This window comes from Ranitomeya variabilis, chromosome 7 (genome assembly GCF_051348905.1).
Source record: "Ranitomeya variabilis isolate aRanVar5 chromosome 7, aRanVar5.hap1, whole genome shotgun sequence".
NCBI lineage: Eukaryota > Metazoa > Chordata > Amphibia > Anura > Dendrobatidae > Ranitomeya > Ranitomeya variabilis.
The window spans coordinates 196,566,809-196,585,050 of NC_135238.1; the positions used below are offsets into that span (position 1 = coordinate 196,566,809).

Sequence of the window (18,242 nt, forward strand, 5' to 3'; positions counted from 1 at the left end):
TCCAGGTCTCTTCTACCCCCCAGGTATATATGACAATATATTTCTTCCATATAGTGCTGTGCTACCTATTATCCACATATAGTTATGGACTGTTTGGTCTGACCACAGTCAGTTACACGTGTGCACTTTATACTATTAGGTTGTTTATATCCCTTGCTAACAAGCACCCTTTTGCACTATCTTGCACAGTATTTTGGAGCATTTTTTTTGCAATTTTTGCACAGCATTACAAATTTAAATTGCTATTTGCACATTATTTAATTTTTTAACCTTTTGGGTGTTATATCACTCTTTTTAACCTTGTGTACCTTATGATAGCATAGCCTAAAAAGAAGCTATTATACTGGGAGTGGTGTAATTAAGAGTATATATTTCCTGGACTTTGCAAACAAAAACTATATATGTTTTTAATTGTTATTTTTAAAATACAATATACAAATTTTATGTAATTGTTGCCAATCTTATTAATAAAGGCATATTCTCTAAATTTATTCCCATGCTCATTTATTTTCTGGTAGTCTCCTATCCTTGGTGGTTTTGGTGTTCATTTATAATTATCTGGGTAGAAAGGTGAAATGAGCAATTGTAAGTACACAGTGCTGTATAATTTGATGATTGCAATATATTAAGAGGATACAAATTTTGATGGGAGGAGGAGTGCTTCTTTAAAAACTTACTGATGTATTTTAATTAAAGAAATCTGCACTGATGTCCTGTTCTCAGTATTATCCCCCTGGTCCTAACAGCCCCACTTCCATTCTCATCCTTCTTGCAATTCATTAACAAGGCCAATCTCCAATCTCTATCTCTGCATCAACCATGGTGGAACAGTGGGCTGGCTTAGTTGATGAAAGGAGCCAGCTAAGACATTTCCCTACCTCATGTCAAAAATGCAGAGAGGAGATGAGAAGTGCTTTGCTTATGTCGATACAAAATCATAAATGGAGCTTTTGGACTATGGAAACGACGCTCAGTATATTGGTGTAGATTTCACAAATAAAATTTAGTAGATTTTATTAATTATATAATTAATCCCTTTGCTAAACCTCTAACTAATTTTTGTGTGACCAGACAACCCATTTAAAGGGAATCTGTTACCAGGATTTTACTACCAATCTGAGATTAACCTAATATAGAGACTGAGATCCTGATTTTAAAGATGTGTGACCTACAGGGTTGCTTGCTGTAATTTTGATAAAGTCACTCTTTTATCAGCAGGATATTATCACTATAGTAAACCTGCTACCATGTAGTTCTCCATATTCATGAGCTCTGTATTACCCAGCTTCCAAAACTGATTTGCGCTTTCTGCCTATGCACGGTGTACAGAAAAGCTGCCATTCAGTGGTGTGGGCGGGTGTTATACAAGTAGCTTAGAAAGTTGTGTAGCACAGAATTCATTGTCTCTACTTGTTTGGCTTATTTTACTAGTATTGTGAAGTTACCTGTTCTGTGTATGTCTACCTGTATTCAGTGTGTGCTAGTTCTGTTTTTCCAAAATATTCTTATACAAAACTCTTATGTTCAAAGTTCCTGAAGCACCAAGGAAACCAGTTCCCGAAGAAAGGATTCCACCAGCCAAAGGTATAATGCTCATGGGAACAAGCAAATTCTTTAATCTTGTACAACAACAAAAAATCTTGTGTTTGTCACAGTGTTCCTCCATGTCCCTGTTTACTTTTTTTAATTTTTATGCCTGTGAACATTGTGTTATGTATGTCAAGTCACGTACCTTCCTATTAATGTGTCTTTAAGTGCCTGAAATTGAAAAGAAACAAGAAGCTATGATACGAATTGCTTCGAAAAAAGTTGAAGCTCCCACTCCAGCAGGTAGACTATGGCTCTGAAGGAAAATCAGAGTTTTATTAATTAGCGTTTTGTTCTTCACAAATGTAACTTGTTTGTGTCTTTGTACTGTGTGTCCTATATTCTTTATATGTGAAATTAAAATTACTCTTTAAAGTACCTGAAATTTCAAAGAAAATTAAAGAAGAGGAAAAACGAGCTGTAACTGTTTCCAAAAAAGAAGTAACAACTCCAGTTACAGGTATAATATTTAGGTCTCTTAGGAGTAACCGTGCATTTTAGATTAGCAGAATTTATAACATTTTCATATAAAGTGTAACTGCACTTTTAGAAAACTGAGATGTGAATCATTTGGATAAGTGAGGGTCTGACTGCTGAGATCTCCACTAATTAATCCATGAAAAGTCTATGAGCTGATCTTCAGTCTTGGAGAAGAGCATGGTTAAACACTTTTGCTCCTTACTCTCAACATCCTGATCTTTACCGATCTAAGCTCATAACATTTCTCTATAACATATAAAAAGTTTTCTGAAAGTGCAATTATACTTTAACATCAGGTATTTTTTTCAAAATAAATCAATTGGGTAAACAATAGCGCTAACCGTAATGTTTATTTTTTAATGTTAGTGGCCTCAAGAAAAGTTCAGGAAGATCTTGTAGTTGAGGTACATAAGAAGGAGAAGCCTGAACTTATTGAGCCCACTGCTTACAAACAAAGAGAAGTGTATGAAAAGGTGTATAGAAAGAAAGAAGCAATCGTTAAGGAGCAGATTTACCAAGAAAGGGAAGAAATCTATGAGGAAGAAGTAGCTGCCACTGAGGAAGAGCTGTATGAAGAAGAACCAGAGAGAGAAGAAGAAGAGGTCTATAGAACGCAAAAGTATATATATGAACAGCAGTATGAAGAAGAAGCCCCTGAAGAGCAATACGAAGAAGTAGTGTCTGAAGATTATTATGTTGTTGAAGCTCCGGAAGAGGTTTATGAAGAAGTTGCTCATGAGGAAGAGCAATATGAAAAAGTAACATATGAATCTAGAAGAGAGGTCTATGAGGAGGAGCAAACCTATGAAGAAGAGGTTTATGAAGAAACTGATACAGGAATAATAGCAGAAAAGGAACACTTTTACCAAACAATTGAGAAAGGTACTGGTCTTACCTCACGTTATGTCTTCTACGTCAGTATTTGTATTTGTCATCTTTGTTTTCTCTTTGAATCTATCTTTTCATGGTTACACATTAAAAGACAACACTGCAATGTCAATAAAACAAAAATATAGTCATTATATAGTACATTCAAAAAATGGTTGTCTAGCATTAGAAAATAATAAATATAATACCATAAAAATGCCATTGACTGTCCACGAGCTTTGTCTAGTATTGCGACTTATCACCAATTAAGGCAATTGGGCTAAGTAATGGACACTGTCCAAAGACAAAAGTTGTACAGTTTATGGAAAATAAAAGCCGGCCCCTTTTTTATATCTTTCACAACCTCATTTAAAGTTAATAATGAAGTTATGTTCTTTGAACATTCAAAAATTTTTAAATCTAATTGAAAAAATAATTTTTTCAATGTTATACATATTTACATCTTTGTTGCTGTTTTAAAGCACCACGAAAACCCGCTGCTGTTGCGATAGAAAAGAAAGTAACCTTAACTAAAAAAGATGTTCCACAAGCAAAAGGTACAGCAGTCAGCTGTGAAATGAGTGTACTTTTTGTGAATTTTGTCTTTGTATGTCTTTTTCTTGTTTGTTGAATGTGTTGACATTTTATTCTTCTGACTTACTGAATCTTTACGTCATCTTTTTAAAGAACCAGAAATATCTAAAAAAGTTGCTTCAGCTGAAAAGGTCACAACTATTGTTACTAAGAGAGAAAGGGTTTCTGTTCAAAAAGGTATTTTATGATTGCAAATTCTTTGTGTTGTTTGTATGTGCCATTTGTGTTTGTTTCTTTATGTTTGTGTGTACATTGTCAGGTGCTTCATTGAGTATATTGTTTTAATAAATAGAACCAGAATTAGTTGCATCGGTTGAAAAAGTGCCCATCGCTGTTCCCAAAAAGGTCCCACCAGCTAAAGGTATATACGTCTTGTTACAGGTTTACCATGTACCATAGAAGATAAACTAAGCTACATAATAATAATTAACTATAATAGTAAAAATATATTTTATAGTTTATAGCTTTGTAATATATTGTTCTAAATATATTTCTAGCATTTACATAGTTTATACATTATATGTCTTAGATTATATTGAACAACTAGGCAGGCTATCTATTCAGGCACATCCAGTGTAGTTTCGACTTTGAGTTTTTTGTTGTTGTTGTTGTATGTTTTATGTCTTTCTTATACTCTTGAAATATCTTAAGTCAACTAATCTCTTTAAAGTGCCAGAAGAGCCCAAGAAGCCCATTCCAAAAGTAAAAACAGCTATTACTGTGTCTAAGAAAGAAGAAATGGTGCATGTTGAAGGTATATTAGCTCTTCATATTATCAGAAAATCATCTTTCTCCATTTAAATGTTATCTTCATCATTGTCTTGTTCCTTGTTCTTTGTTGTTTGTTGTAATTATTGTCATCATGTGAAAAATTCTTAAGGTGTTTCGGCACCTTCATCTTCATAGCTAACTAAACTTTTTCTTTTCATGCAGGAATCAATATTACATGTTGTTTGTCCAGTAATTTTATCTTTTAACATCTTTAGCGGCTAAAAATTGCAATATTTTTAAAGTTTCTAAGGACATTAAGAAGCCCGTTCCTGAAGAAAGGGTAGAAGAGGAAGCTCCAAAAGTAAAAGTGCCACCTGCAAAAGGTAGTTTAAAATGTTGATTATACAATATAATTTATGCAGAGTAATTTTTTTAAATTATAAAAATTAATTTAACGTTGCATTTATTGAAAGTAGTCAGCACAAAGTGCTTAACAGTACAAAATTGCAATATGTTCAGGGCGAGTTTATTTCAAGTACCAATTTAACTAGTTCTAAACAATAGCATATGTATATGTATATGCTAAATATAAAAGATTTTTCCTTCTTGGTGCATGGGCAGTGTGTCAGATATCCATTTATAAGCCAGACTTATATAAATATATTTTAAATATTTAGTACAGGAAGGTGCTAAAATATAAATCACATTCCAAAAATATAGAATTTAGCCATTTTGTAATTTATTTGCACTATGCAATATTTAATTAATACAATACAGTTTTGCAATAGTTATTTAACGTACTGGTCCATTGTGGATTATTATTATTTTTATTTTTTTATTTTTTAATTTGCAATTTTTTTTTTATTTAAATGCAATATATTTATAAATTGTAAATGCTAACAATTATAGTGTAACATAAGTTACTCAATAAGTAGTCAGTCAACGCATTAAAGGGAGTCTGTCAGCAGGTATTTGCTACCTCATCTGAGAGCAGCAAAATGTATGTAAAGAGAAGCTGAATCCAACATTGCATCACTTAGTCTACTGGGTGCAGCCATTCTGACACAATCAGAGCTTTTAGATTTTAAATGAAGCAAAGCTCAGCAAGCTAATCCTGCCCACGCCAGGCTCTCTGCCTACAAAGTCCATTGACAATGAGGTGCCTATCGCAGGAAAGGGCAATGCTGGACTAGTCCAGTTAAGTTAAACTCTTGATAAATCCTTCACAGTTAGTAAATAACAGCATGCACTCTGACAAGTTACTAATCCCTGAATTCTGTGTTTCAGCCTTTTCAGCCTGCTGTCTTCAGATTACATAGTAAAAACCTTCTGACAGATTCCCTTCAATTACAGCATTTCTTCACAAATGCACAATTGACATGTATAAGTTAAATTATATTTTAAAGTTCATATTTGAATTTATTCTTTATGAAAAACCTTTGGTGACTTTGTAAATGTTACTTTGATTCTAAGTTAGGTCCTGTATTATAATTGAGAGCTGCACTGACAGATTTTGTGTTAGTGGAAACTGTCAGCAGACTCACATTTCGTATATATCAGTTTGCTATAATACAGTGGGATAGTTGATGCATATGGTTTTGCATACTCTACTACTTTTGGTGTGATAGAAAAGATTTGTGTTACTTGATGAGTGCCACTACTTTTTTTAACCTTCCTTGGATGTTATAGAATGATGTGGCTGCATGTAGTTGAGCTCCAGGACCTTTTCACCTTTATGTGGAATCTGGTCCTATGGTCCATATCTGATCTTGAGAGACAGTGAACACTAGGATTTCATATTCGGACCAAATTTCTTAAACTAACGTTGCCAACCTTTAATGATCAGGCTCATCATGGTACGGTGGTATGCCAGTGTTCTGGTCTGTTCTCTATGCTTAGAAACTATATGTCAAAGAGAAGTAAACACACGTGATTGTGACAATTTATGTATAATTCAGTGTTAAAATCCAAACTGAATACAATGCTTCACAAGTAGCTTAAAGGGGTTGTCAAGTCTAAATTGATAAGTCTGCAGTCACTCTGTGTGACTGCAGACTTATGAATCCCCCCGTGCACACATAGTGCATTGCAGGGATTTGTCGGTTTCTGAACCAGGACCGATGGGTACACATGCGTTATACATACTCCCAGCCAGGGTCCGTCTAGTTGGCGCAGCATCACGCCATACAGTGACCAGCCATCCAGTGGCAAGGCCACGCCCACTAGATGGGTCTTGGCCAGGAGTATGCATACGTACCCTCTAGTTCTGGCTCAGAAACCTGTGAATCCTGGACAACCCCTTTAATTTCATGTAAACAGTATAATGTGTTCAAAGGTGGAAGAGATGTGATTGTCTCTAGTGATGAGCAAATGTACTCGTTGCTCCGGTTTTCCCGAGCACGCTTGGGTGACCTCCGAGTATTTATGACTGCTCAGAGATTTAGTTTTCATCCCGGCAGCTGAATGATTTACAGCTACTAGCCAGGCTGAGTACATGTGGGGATTCCCTAGCAACCAGGCAACCCCCACATGTACTCAGCCTGGCTAGTAGCTGTAAATCATTCAGCTGCCGGGATGAAAACTAAATCTCTGAGCAGTCATAAATACTTGGAGGTCACCCGAGCAACGAGTACACTTGCTCATCACTAATTGTCTCATATATTTCCTAAAAGATTTAGGTTGAGGACTTGGTGCCATAAGCCAGTTGACTTGTTTCTCTTCAAAATATAGATGGAGATTCTGACATGTCACCTATTAGCAGTGATGCCTATGTTTTTGCAAAGACATGGACTATTTTTGAGCTCTGACTGTAAAGCACAGAGCATGCAAAAAACACATCAACCTTTTTATATCTGTGTCATAAACACATGCTTCAAACTTTAGATTTTGCGTTATCCATGGACAAATTGTTTTTCTTTCATTAGATGTTTTGTATTTTTGTCTTATTCTTTAGCTTTTGTCTAATGTGCCTGTTTGTCATATACATGCATATACATTCTTTCTTGAAAAGCTGTAAAATGCAGAAACCAATGAAAAATACTGTATCTTTTAAGTGCCTGAGAAACCAAAGGTAGCTGCACCTGGAGAGAAAGTACCAACTCCTGCTGCAAAGAAGGAAGCCGCTCCTCCCAGTGCAGGTACATCAGCACAATTATATACATTTTCCGGGAATTGTGTGTTGTCTTTACATTGCTTCTTACCAGAGTAGGGTCTCCCTAAAACAGCCATCATACTGTATTTTTTAAGCACCAGAAGTGCATAAGCGAGTAGTCCCAGAGGAAAAGATTCCTGTAGCTGTGCCTAAGAAGGATGAGGTTCCAGCTCCTAAAGGTACATTCCTTACCTACCTCAGCCAATACTTTGATAAAGCATTTTGCTGTTTTTACATATTCCTACATTTCCAATCCTATCCTTAAAGTGCCAGAAATTCCCAAGAAAGTTGTTCCTGAGGAAAAAATAGTTCCTAAAAAAGACGTGCCTGCTCCCAAAGGTAGTAAATCTTTCATTGGATTGGATTATCTTACTTACATCATTCCCTTTAAAATCTTACTTTTATTTTACCTTACATTCATATCTTACTTTATGTGTTTGTCACTGTCTACCATCATTTGTTTTATCATATCCACTTTACCGTGGCCATTAGAAAAGTCTTGTCATTACAGGAAAAAAATGCAAGTTAATCTGTCTTCTTTTATGATATTAAGTAGTCTGTTATACATTTCTGTGTTTTCTTGGTATACAGTGTTTGTTGGTGTTTTTTTGTGTAATTTGTGACTGCTGTAAGGCTTTTGAAGCCATTCTTATGAATGAATGTGATGTTTTTAAGTACCTGAAGTGGCCAAAAAAGCACAGGAGAAAGTTCAAACTCCAGCCGCTAAACCGGAAGCTCCACCAGCTAAAGGTACTTCTCTTCTTGGTGACTTAATCCACATATATGTTACATGTATTGTTTGTTTTGTCTACCATTCTTAACTTATACAAAAAGTGTCATGTGAGTCATGTAATATGTGTTATGTAAATGTAATAAATCTTAAAGAAATACATAAATAAAACCTGTATTTCAAAGTGATAGGAAAGCGTAGAGAAGAGGAACCCGAGCCAAAAGCTCCTGTGGAGGCTCCACCTCTTAAAGGTATATTTCAAATGGAAGCTGTATTTTTAATAGTTTTATCTGCCTATGCATGTTAAAAAATATATATATATATTCAATAATAGTTATTAGTAGTTACGTAGTTGAGGATCCAATAGCTCAAACAAATCATTGCTTTTAAAGTGCCTCAACTAAGGAAGCCTGCAGAGAAAGTGCCCGCTCCTATTCCTAAAAAAGAAGAGGTTACCCCTGCCAAAGGTATACCTCTAAAGATAGAATCTGAGTTCTTTGCACATTTCTATGTTGATTGTTGTGTATATTTGTCTGTTGCATGTGTGGCTATTCCCCCAAAATCTTAACATATCAAACATTTTTAAAGTGCCTGAGCCACCAAAGCGTTTTATACCAGAAGAGAAGGCACCCGAGCCCACAGCTAAAAAAGAGGAGGCTCGTCCAGTTAAAGGTATACATTCTTCTCTTAAAACTGCATTTATATAATCTCTTATGTTGCGTAAAAATATGTCATGTCTTAAAATATGTCAGCTCTTAAAATATGTCACGTCTTAAAACATGTCACGTCTTAAAATACATAATGTCTTAAATTGTGTTTATATCAAGTTAACATGTGGTTTTCTATTTCTTCTTCTTCATGAAATCTTGTAGTCATGTTCCTTTTTGTCCTTTGTTGGTACTCTTGTAGTTTGTTCTTCTTACTGTACTTCTTTATGTTCTGTTTTATTGTTCTTAAAATAAATATAATATTCTTTAAAGTTCCTGAAGCACCAAGGAAGATTGTTCCTGAAGAAAAAGTAACAAAGGTCATTCCAGAAGCACCATCTGCCAAAGGTATATACAATGTTAACGACTTCAATACATTCCATATCTCTCTATACATGGATTTATTTTTTTGATTTAATCTGGGATGTAATAACCAAAAGAAAAACATTGGCTGATTATTAACATTTAAAAAAATTTGAATCCTTACAAATGGTGTAGTACAGTAATGTTGGATGCACATTAACATAAACCTGAATGCACAGGCAAACCAAAGCCCAGATTAAGTAATAACTTACATATGAATAATCTGCAATGTGTTTTACAGTGTAACTGTACTATTAGAAAACTTTTTACATGTCTAAGAAATAAGTCGAAATTTTTTTACAGTAGACAGTCAATGAGTCTGTCCTCAGTCTCAGAGGAGATCAGTTCTGTGCTTAATCTTCAGCTCCTTTTGATTTTATGTTTGCTGAAGATTTTATCACATGGATCCCACCGATCAAAAAACTTCAATCATGTCACAATTTTTCTGAAAGTGCATTTAAATTTTAAAGGGAAAATGTCAGGAACTTTAAACACCCCCCCACCCCAAAACGATTATTATGATTTTGTAGCTCTTTAAAAGGTTAGTCAATTAACTCCTTTATGACTTCAAAGTCCTGCTTCAGCAGCAAGAAATTCCCAAACTAGCATCCTCCGGATGATCTGATTGACAGGTCAGGCAACCAGAGCAAACTACTTGTCAATCAGCCTGGGGCAGGTGCTGCTAATGCAGGAATACAGCAGAGTATAAAGCGCTGTAAGTGCATTGTCATGCCCTAATGCATTTCCAGATTGAACTTCAAAATACTATTTCTCGCTGATGAAGCATTATTTTGGGGTCATATAAGAATTAACTTGCTTACCTTTTACCGGGCTACAAAATTACGTTAATAGTTTAAGGGGTTAAAAGATTCTGCCATGTTCCCCTTAACGTATATAGAATACAGTATTCATATATCTTGGTATTTGGTATTCGCGCAAACCATAATTCTTTTAGGTTCTTTTAAATATTAATTGGGCTTGAAAAACAGGATTATGGAGTTTATTAAGTGATAATATTATCTTTGAAGTTCCTGATATTTGGAAGACTGCTTCACCAGAGGCAGAAGAGCTTACTGAATTACCTAAAAAGACTGCTTCACAAGAGGCAGAAGAGCTTATTGAATTACCTAAAAAGACAGTTACCGCTAAAGTTAAAGGTATTCCTCAAAAGTCATCTTCATCTTTAATGTCACTAACATCTTCAAACACATATATATGGTTGTTTTGTCTTGTTAACTATCTTTAAAATATTATAGGATATTGATGTGACCACTCTGTGTAACATTTTTACAACACATAGATACTTCATAAATGTCCATTAAGTTCAACCTTTCTTTGACCTAGCTGTTTGATCCAGAGAGAAATATCGTGGGCTACAGACCTGATGATATTAAAGAAAAAATATAGACATTGTTATATTTTACTTAATTTGTCAGCAGTATAGCAAAATCTGATGAGGTCTTTAGCTCATTAAAATTTCTACTTGGTTCGTTTTCCTGTAAAAGGAAAATGTAAGATTGTAGGATGTAGCAACCTCTTTTGAAAAAAAAACCAGTGCCACATGAGTAGAGCACATTCTTCAACTCATGCCCCCTATTGCTTAACGTAAGCTATTATCCCCAAGCAAATATTGGTTGATGTGGTTGAAATATAAATACTTTTAGTAAAATGCTGAATATTTTTGCTGCCAGAACCACTGAAGATGGCAGTTCCTGATGAAAAAGTTAAAATAATACATAAGAAACCAATGCCTACGGAAGGTACACACATTTACACTTGTCTTCTATTCTATATTGTTATTTGTCTAATTTGTCAAAAAATAAACTCTTACTAATATCTTTAAGTGCCTACACCAGAACAAGAGGATAAACAGGATAGAATGACCCTTAAGCCCTTTAGAAAAGAAGTACCACAGGTCAAAGGTACAATATATATGTACTATACAAATATAGTGTTGTAGTCATATTTTTGGTCGGGGTCAATAATCTTTTCCGTTTATGATGAGGTTACTAAAATTTGTATATTTACTTTAAAGCACCAGAGGCTCCCTCAAAAGATAGGATGGAGCAGAAACTATCTACTCCTATCTCTAAGAAAGACATCCCAACTGCCCCCCCTCCACCTTCTAAAGGTATTGATTGCATTCATGACTCTTTACTGAAATGGCGTAAGAGTCACTAAGTGTGCCTCTTAAAAGAGATCTGTTACTAGATTTCTATGTTCCTATAATTGATATTTTAGACCAGAAGAAGACTTGAAAATCCATGAGAGAATGGCTATGTAAATTTTTGAATGTTTTCTCGCTTGGCATTAAAATAAGCATTTTATGCTTATTCAACAGAAGAGATTAACTAATCAAGAATACTTTGAAGAAGATTATACAGCCATTCTAACCTGGATTTTCAAATAAATTACAGCAGCCTTATCAGGATTAAAATATCTATTAACACATGGAGTTTTTATTATGAAATCTACTGACTAGTGTTGAGCGATACCGTCCGATACTTGAAAGTATCGGTATCGGAAAGTATCGGCCGATACCGTCACAGTATCGGAATCCAATCCGATACCGATACCCGATACCAATACAAGTCAATGGGACTCATGTATCGGACGGTATCCCTGATGGTTCCCAGGGTCTGAAGGAGAGGAAACTCTCCTTCAGGCCCTGGGAACCATATAAATGTGTAAAAGAAAGAATTAAAATAAAAAATATCGCTATACTCACCTGTCCGACGCAGCCGGGACTTCAGCGAGGGAACCGGCAGCGTTGTTTGTTTAAAAATCGCGCTATTACTTGGTTACGTGAATTCCCGGCTTGTGATTGGTCAGGTCGGCCATGTTGCCGGGACGCGGACCAATCACAGCAAGCCGTGACGAAATTACGTCACGGCTTGCTGTGATTGGTCCGCGTGCCGGCAATATGGCCGCCCTGACCAATCACAAGCCGGGACGTCACGGGAGGCTGGACACGCGCTCATTTTAAAATGGGCGCGTGTCCAGCCTCCCGTGACGTCACGGCTTGTGATTGGTTGCGCCACGATCAACCAATCACAAGCCGGGAGGCTGGACGCGCTCATTTTGAAATGGGCGCGTGTCCAGCCTCCCGTGACGTCACGGCTTGTGATTGGTTGCGCCGCGATCAACCAATCACAAGCCGGGAGGCTGGACGCGCTCATTTTGAAATGGGCGCGTGTCCAGCCTCCCGGCTTGTGATTGGTTGACCGCGACGCAACCAATCACAAGCCGTGACGTCACGGGAGGCTGGACACGCGCCCTTTTTAAAATGAGCGCGTTTCCAGCCTCCCGTGACGTCACGGCTTGTGATTGGTTAATGGCGGCCATGTTGCCGGGACGCGGACCAATCACAGCAAGCCGTGACGTATTTTCGTCACGGCTTGCTGTGATTGGTCCGCGGCCCGGCAACATGGCCGCCCTGACCAATCACAAGCCGGGACTTCGCGTAACCATGTAAAAGCGGGAATTTTAAACAAACAACGCTGCCGGTTCCTGCGCTGAGGTCCCGGCTGCGTCGGACAGGTGAGTATAGCGATATTTTTTATTTTAATTCTCTATTTTACACATTTTAACATTAATGTTGTTCCGATACCCGATACCCGATACCACAAGAGTATCGGAATCCCGGTATCGGAATTCCGATACAGCAAGTATCGGCCGATACCCGATACTTGCAGCATCGGAATGCTCAACACTACTACTGACAGATCCCCATTAAAACATATTAAATATTTTTTTTGCCATTTGTCTGTAGAATAAAATATCTGTTGGCATTTATTAGGCCTACACTACAGACTCATATAAGCGAAAGGTTAGTAAATCCGCAATACTTCATTTCTCTTTTAAAGCCCCCGAATTGCCAAAGAAAATAGTCCCAAAACAGGAAGAGCCAACACCTGCACCCATAAAAGATATTGCCCCACCATTTAAAGGTATAACAGTGAAAAATAAGATATACTTATATATTAAACTATAGAAGCAAATGAACAAATACATGAACATATATTATCCACATTTCTTTAAAGTGGCTGAATTTCCAGAAGAAATCTTGGAAGAAAAAATGTCAGTCTTTATCCATAAAGAGGAAGAAGTAACTAGCACTGTTGAAGGTAGAAGCTGGACGTAGATCACTCACATTACAACTTTTTGTCCTAGTTTTTGTCACACTAAGTAGCATCCTGTATGATGTAGTCGACCTGTGTGTCTTTATGTGTTATCATGTGATGGTTCAAAAACTTAAGATCAACTAATATCTTTGAAGTGACTGAAGACTTGATACCAGTTACTGAAGAAATTAGGATTCTTCCACCTACTGTGGATAAGAAGCGTGTTCCACCTAAGAAAGGTATACCATATGTGGATTTGTGTTATATCTCTATGTTTTATGTTCTATATGTGAGTTATTTATGCGGCTAGGTCTACCCTTTCTAAAGTCATACTAATATCTTTAAAGTACCTGAGATTCCTCAAGAGGTTCCGCAGCAAAAAGTTCTTCGTAAACCTTCTAAAAAAGAAGCCATTCCTCCTACAAGAGGTACACAGTGCAATGGGCATAATTTACCTTTTATGGATATGTCTGTCACTGAATGTGGGTTGTCTTCTGGGATTTATCTGTGTTCCCTTCTTAATGTCTTACTAATCTCTTTGTTCCTTAAGAACCGACTCAAAGAGAAAAAATGCATCTCATTCCTCCTAAAAAAGACGTTCCTTCTGCTGAACAAGGTATATTAAACCTTAATCATAGCCAGAAATGTATTAATAAGTATTTATATAATGAAGGTATATGAAGTTTTGTTGCGCACCGTTCGTTTCTAAAGCCTTACTAATATCTTTAAAGAACCTGAGATTATCCAAGAACATCTTCAAGAGGAGAAGTTGCCTTATTCATATCCTCAAAAAGTTACTCCTCTTTCACAAGGTATATACCATTTATTTGGCGCTAACTATTTATCTATGAAAGCCTTTATATAAGTTGCTTTCCAACTTTTACATAGTGATAAATTTCAATACCTTTAAAAATTACTTTAGGAGAGAAAATGGAGGTTACAGACCCCCAAAGAAAGCCAATCCCTCCCGTTGAAGGTATACTTTAATCATGAAACTTGGTTTTAGCCTGCCTATATTTTTATATAAACTCTAAAATATTATTATTTTATTTAATGACAGAATTATTAAAGAAAGATGAAGAAAAAGTATACATTGTAGCACCGCCAAAAATAATGTCCTCTGAAGGTACATATACCACAATATGCAAATTAAGCTAAATAAGTTACTGATCACAACAAAGCATATACTTTATTAATACTGTCTAATTCTTTGACAGTACAAACTTAGACTAGATGGTCTTAAAATCAGTCATATTTATCATAGTAATTCATGCTGTTTGAAAAATTTGCAGCATCTAGTGTAAGTATATACCGCATATTAGTTGGCTTACTTCTCGACAGAAATGTTTCCAATATTTTTGTCCACATTTAGCCCAGTCTTTTCCACTTAGCAAGGTTTCTTTTTAGTGCAATTAAGCTTCTTGTCAGACAGGGTGCAGAAAGTGTGTAAAACAAATAATAAATATGCATAAGCCTTGAAAGACGGTTAAAAATTAGTTGTTAAATTACACCACTTTAGCTAAAATTATACTAATATCTTTTAAGTGCCAGATCTGTCAACGAAGACAGAAGAAAAAAGTACCAAAGTTGTCATCAAAGGAGTAGTTCATCATGTAGAAGGTAGAGTTTTTTGTTTTGTTTTGTAGACAGTAGAATTCTTTGTCTTTGTAAGATTCAGAACTGATGCTAAGTAATTACTAATCTCTTTAAAGATACTGAGGCTTCTAGGAAATTGACCCCAGAAGAAAAATTACTAAAGGCTAAAAAAGAAACCAAGTCGACTCTTAAAGGTATAATCACAACTACAGTAGGAATAATAAATGTGATATTAAGTAGTTACTTTTAATTAGTAATAAATCACTAAAAAGGTACTACTATCTGTTTAATAACAGAGGATTCAAAAAAGACAGAAGAAAAGCCTACAGGGATTGTGTCCAAAAAAGATTTAGTTCGTCAGGTCAAAGGTAGATCATATGAACACCACCATGTCTAGTTCTTTGTATGGCTGAGAGAACGTTGTAATAATTGGTCAATTACTAATATCTTTAAAGTTCCTGAGATGCCTGTGAAGTTGGCCCAAGAAAAAGATATCACAACTTCTAGAAAGGAGGAAAAATCGAGGCTTAAAGGTATACTAGCTTATAAAGAGGTGTTCCTTAACTTATATAAAATTCTAGTAAAAAAGCTATTGTTGGTAGATAGGGTAGCTCACACTTATCTCAAAAAGTAGTCTGTGAACTATTAACGCTCCAGCTATATAGGAACTATATATGTATATTTATATATATATGTATATATATATATATATATACTGTATATATGAAAGTGGATGCTACTGAAAAGCATGTCAATAATATGATAGCATATTTTGAGAAACCTAGTCCAATCTGCAAAAGGTATATTAGCTTATAAGCATAGAAATAAAAACCATTTCATTGATATATATATATATATATATATATATATATATATATATATCAAATGTAGTACTAAACTTATATATTTGGCCATAGTATAAATGCGAAGACTTGTCTTACAAGCCTTTGTCAATGAGCATATTCTTGCATATTAAAACAAACATTTGCATATAAAGATTTATTTTAAGAATTTTAAAGAAACAAAACATAAATTATTGTTTTGCAAAGAACCCAAGAGATCAGAGAAAGAAGGAGAGATTCCAGTGTATGTCCCTGAAAAAGGATATATTTACACGGACGGTATGTCTACTGTAAATCGTAACATAGATTTAATTTACAATAAATAGATATTCAAACATAATCTAATAAAGTAAATATATATAGATTTTCAAGAACCAGATGAGCCAAAAGCATTTCTAATAGAAGAGGAACACCTTGCAATTACCGAACAAAGGAAAGCTTTCCCTAAGGAAGGTAAACAGCAACATACATTTTATTCTAGAGGTATACATACTAGATGTTATGTATATTGTACCCGCATACTATTTTATTAAGCTAGTTACTAATATCTTTAAAGAACTGGAAGATCCAAGAAGAAGAACAGCTCCAGAAGAAAAAGTGCGGATTAAGGTTCATAAACATGAAAGTGCACCTACTATAGAAGGTACACTGTCAGTTTAATTTGGCACAACTCTTTTATTAAGCATTCTCAGCTGCTAGTTCTCTTCCAAGAACTAATATTAAACTAATATCTTCATGATTAGAAGAGCTACCAAAGAAACCAACAGCCAAGGAGAAAACACAAATTTCTAGAAGAGAAATTTCTTCTCGCATGGAAGGTACATAACCATAGATCTACTAATACTAATTCTGTGAAGATCATTTATATTTTGTGACATAAAGCTATATTTAAAATAGAAAGGGACGCAGAAAAGATGACCCTTGGAAAGACACCTCAAACTGATATTTTCAAAAAAGGATTGACCTCTAATGACGAAGGTATATACTTATTTATTTAATTATTAATTAGCAAAGCTTTACAGTAACTATTATATCACATTCATTCTAGAAAAAATATTGAATGCTAACATTTCAGTTTAAAAATATTTGTCAGCATAAACTAACTGTGATCTTGGAATTCAAAAAATGCAGGATTGCATACAGCAAGCCATTAAATGACTGATTTATGTTTCTAGCCTAAACTGTAATCTGATGGCTTAGCCTAGGAAGCATTTTCTCTACTTTTCATTTTACTTCACATTTTACTTTTTTTTCAGTTACAGCGTAACTTGCTAAATCTAAATGGCACCTTTCTAAATGTAGACCTTATAAGAAAATGCTAAGAAAAAACTTACTTTATGTTGAAAAATTGCTTTTATTTTTTAATTTAAAAAAAATAAAAACTAATACATTTGTAATTCAGTTAATGATTGAAATCTATGATTCATTTAAAAATAATGCCACTATAGTGGTTACAAGTCAGCAATCATACTCATCAGTCCATAATGCACTAATTACTCTTATAATATGGAATTTCTAGATGTTCATAAACGCCTGATACCAGACAGGAAACTACCAATTGGTGTATCTAATCAAGATAATGCCTCTCAAGTTGAAGGTATATCTAAATGTTTTCAATACTCTTTCTATCCAATTATTTTTTTTAAAAATCAACATTACTAATATTATAAATATATACTTATGAAAATAATAAATTAAATTTACTAGATGTCCCAAAAAGAGTAACTTCTAAAGAAGTTTTAAAACCTCCTGTAACTGAGAATAAAGATGCTTCCAGCAAAGAAGGTATTTAGTTAGCACATTTCTCCTTTTTTTCTAGCCATGTATTTAAGGCAGTAAGGTAGAAGCCATAATAATTTATTAAAAAAAAATATTTTGCCATAATTAAATTCTTTTCATTTCACCAGAAATTTTGGCTTCATAAAAATGACTGCCTCATGCTTAGACCATTTAATCATAAATGGTAGCATTTTCAATAACCAACCATATTAATAATTTTTAACTAAAATATTATTTAACAGATGTCACAAAAAAACCTTTCAATGAAGACAAACCAAAAATTACTAAAAGAGAGGATACTTCCAAACTGGAAGGTAAAAAACATTCACTTTCATATTGTAAGAATATCAACAATCTATATTTCAAATTAAGATAATTATATTTTAATCTGTTAAAATTAGTTGAGACTCAGGAGAGACTGAGTTCTCAGGAAATGCCGGAAACAAACTTAAAACCAGCCTTCGTAAGGAAAGTAATTTATGTCATACCATATACCTTTTAAAACAAATATTAAGTCACAAACCACGAAAATATTTACTCATTCCATTTTTAAGCTGATATCTTATTTAATAGATGTCACAAAGAAACATATCTATGAAGACAAGCCAAAAATTACTGTAATTAAGAAAGGAGATACTTCCGGAGTGGAAGGTAAAATATCTTTTTTTCTGTAACCATATAAATCATAAAATTATAGTCTATGATAAAATA

General features: G+C 34.7%; 1 protein-coding gene across 1 annotated transcript in view; it reads left to right on the top strand.

Annotated features, from left to right (window-relative positions):
• Positions 1-18,242, top strand: part of TTN (titin) — a 285,913-nt gene that overhangs the window by 143,896 nt on the left and 123,775 nt on the right. The window contains exons 127-167 of the mRNA XM_077272621.1: positions 1,531-1,584; positions 1,756-1,830; positions 1,964-2,047; positions 2,434-2,949; positions 3,417-3,491; positions 3,622-3,705; positions 3,821-3,889; positions 4,199-4,282; positions 4,542-4,622; positions 7,293-7,376; positions 7,486-7,569; positions 7,658-7,729; positions 8,066-8,140; positions 8,306-8,371; positions 8,513-8,587; positions 8,709-8,792; positions 9,101-9,175; positions 10,219-10,347; positions 10,882-10,950; positions 11,035-11,112; positions 11,226-11,321; positions 13,057-13,140; positions 13,234-13,317; positions 13,470-13,553; positions 13,662-13,742; positions 13,865-13,930; positions 14,046-14,126; positions 14,237-14,290; positions 14,375-14,440; positions 14,860-14,934; positions 15,027-15,104; positions 15,207-15,278; positions 15,366-15,443; positions 15,960-16,031; positions 16,116-16,205; positions 16,309-16,395; positions 16,496-16,570; positions 16,650-16,730; positions 17,272-17,349; positions 17,774-17,845; positions 18,105-18,182. Coding sequence (XP_077128736.1) covers positions 1,531-1,584; positions 1,756-1,830; positions 1,964-2,047; positions 2,434-2,949; positions 3,417-3,491; positions 3,622-3,705; positions 3,821-3,889; positions 4,199-4,282; positions 4,542-4,622; positions 7,293-7,376; positions 7,486-7,569; positions 7,658-7,729; positions 8,066-8,140; positions 8,306-8,371; positions 8,513-8,587; positions 8,709-8,792; positions 9,101-9,175; positions 10,219-10,347; positions 10,882-10,950; positions 11,035-11,112; positions 11,226-11,321; positions 13,057-13,140; positions 13,234-13,317; positions 13,470-13,553; positions 13,662-13,742; positions 13,865-13,930; positions 14,046-14,126; positions 14,237-14,290; positions 14,375-14,440; positions 14,860-14,934; positions 15,027-15,104; positions 15,207-15,278; positions 15,366-15,443; positions 15,960-16,031; positions 16,116-16,205; positions 16,309-16,395; positions 16,496-16,570; positions 16,650-16,730; positions 17,272-17,349; positions 17,774-17,845; positions 18,105-18,182 — 3,645 coding nt within the window. The remainder of the gene's footprint in view (positions 1-1,530; positions 1,585-1,755; positions 1,831-1,963; positions 2,048-2,433; positions 2,950-3,416; positions 3,492-3,621; positions 3,706-3,820; positions 3,890-4,198; positions 4,283-4,541; positions 4,623-7,292; positions 7,377-7,485; positions 7,570-7,657; positions 7,730-8,065; positions 8,141-8,305; positions 8,372-8,512; positions 8,588-8,708; positions 8,793-9,100; positions 9,176-10,218; positions 10,348-10,881; positions 10,951-11,034; positions 11,113-11,225; positions 11,322-13,056; positions 13,141-13,233; positions 13,318-13,469; positions 13,554-13,661; positions 13,743-13,864; positions 13,931-14,045; positions 14,127-14,236; positions 14,291-14,374; positions 14,441-14,859; positions 14,935-15,026; positions 15,105-15,206; positions 15,279-15,365; positions 15,444-15,959; positions 16,032-16,115; positions 16,206-16,308; positions 16,396-16,495; positions 16,571-16,649; positions 16,731-17,271; positions 17,350-17,773; positions 17,846-18,104; positions 18,183-18,242) is intronic.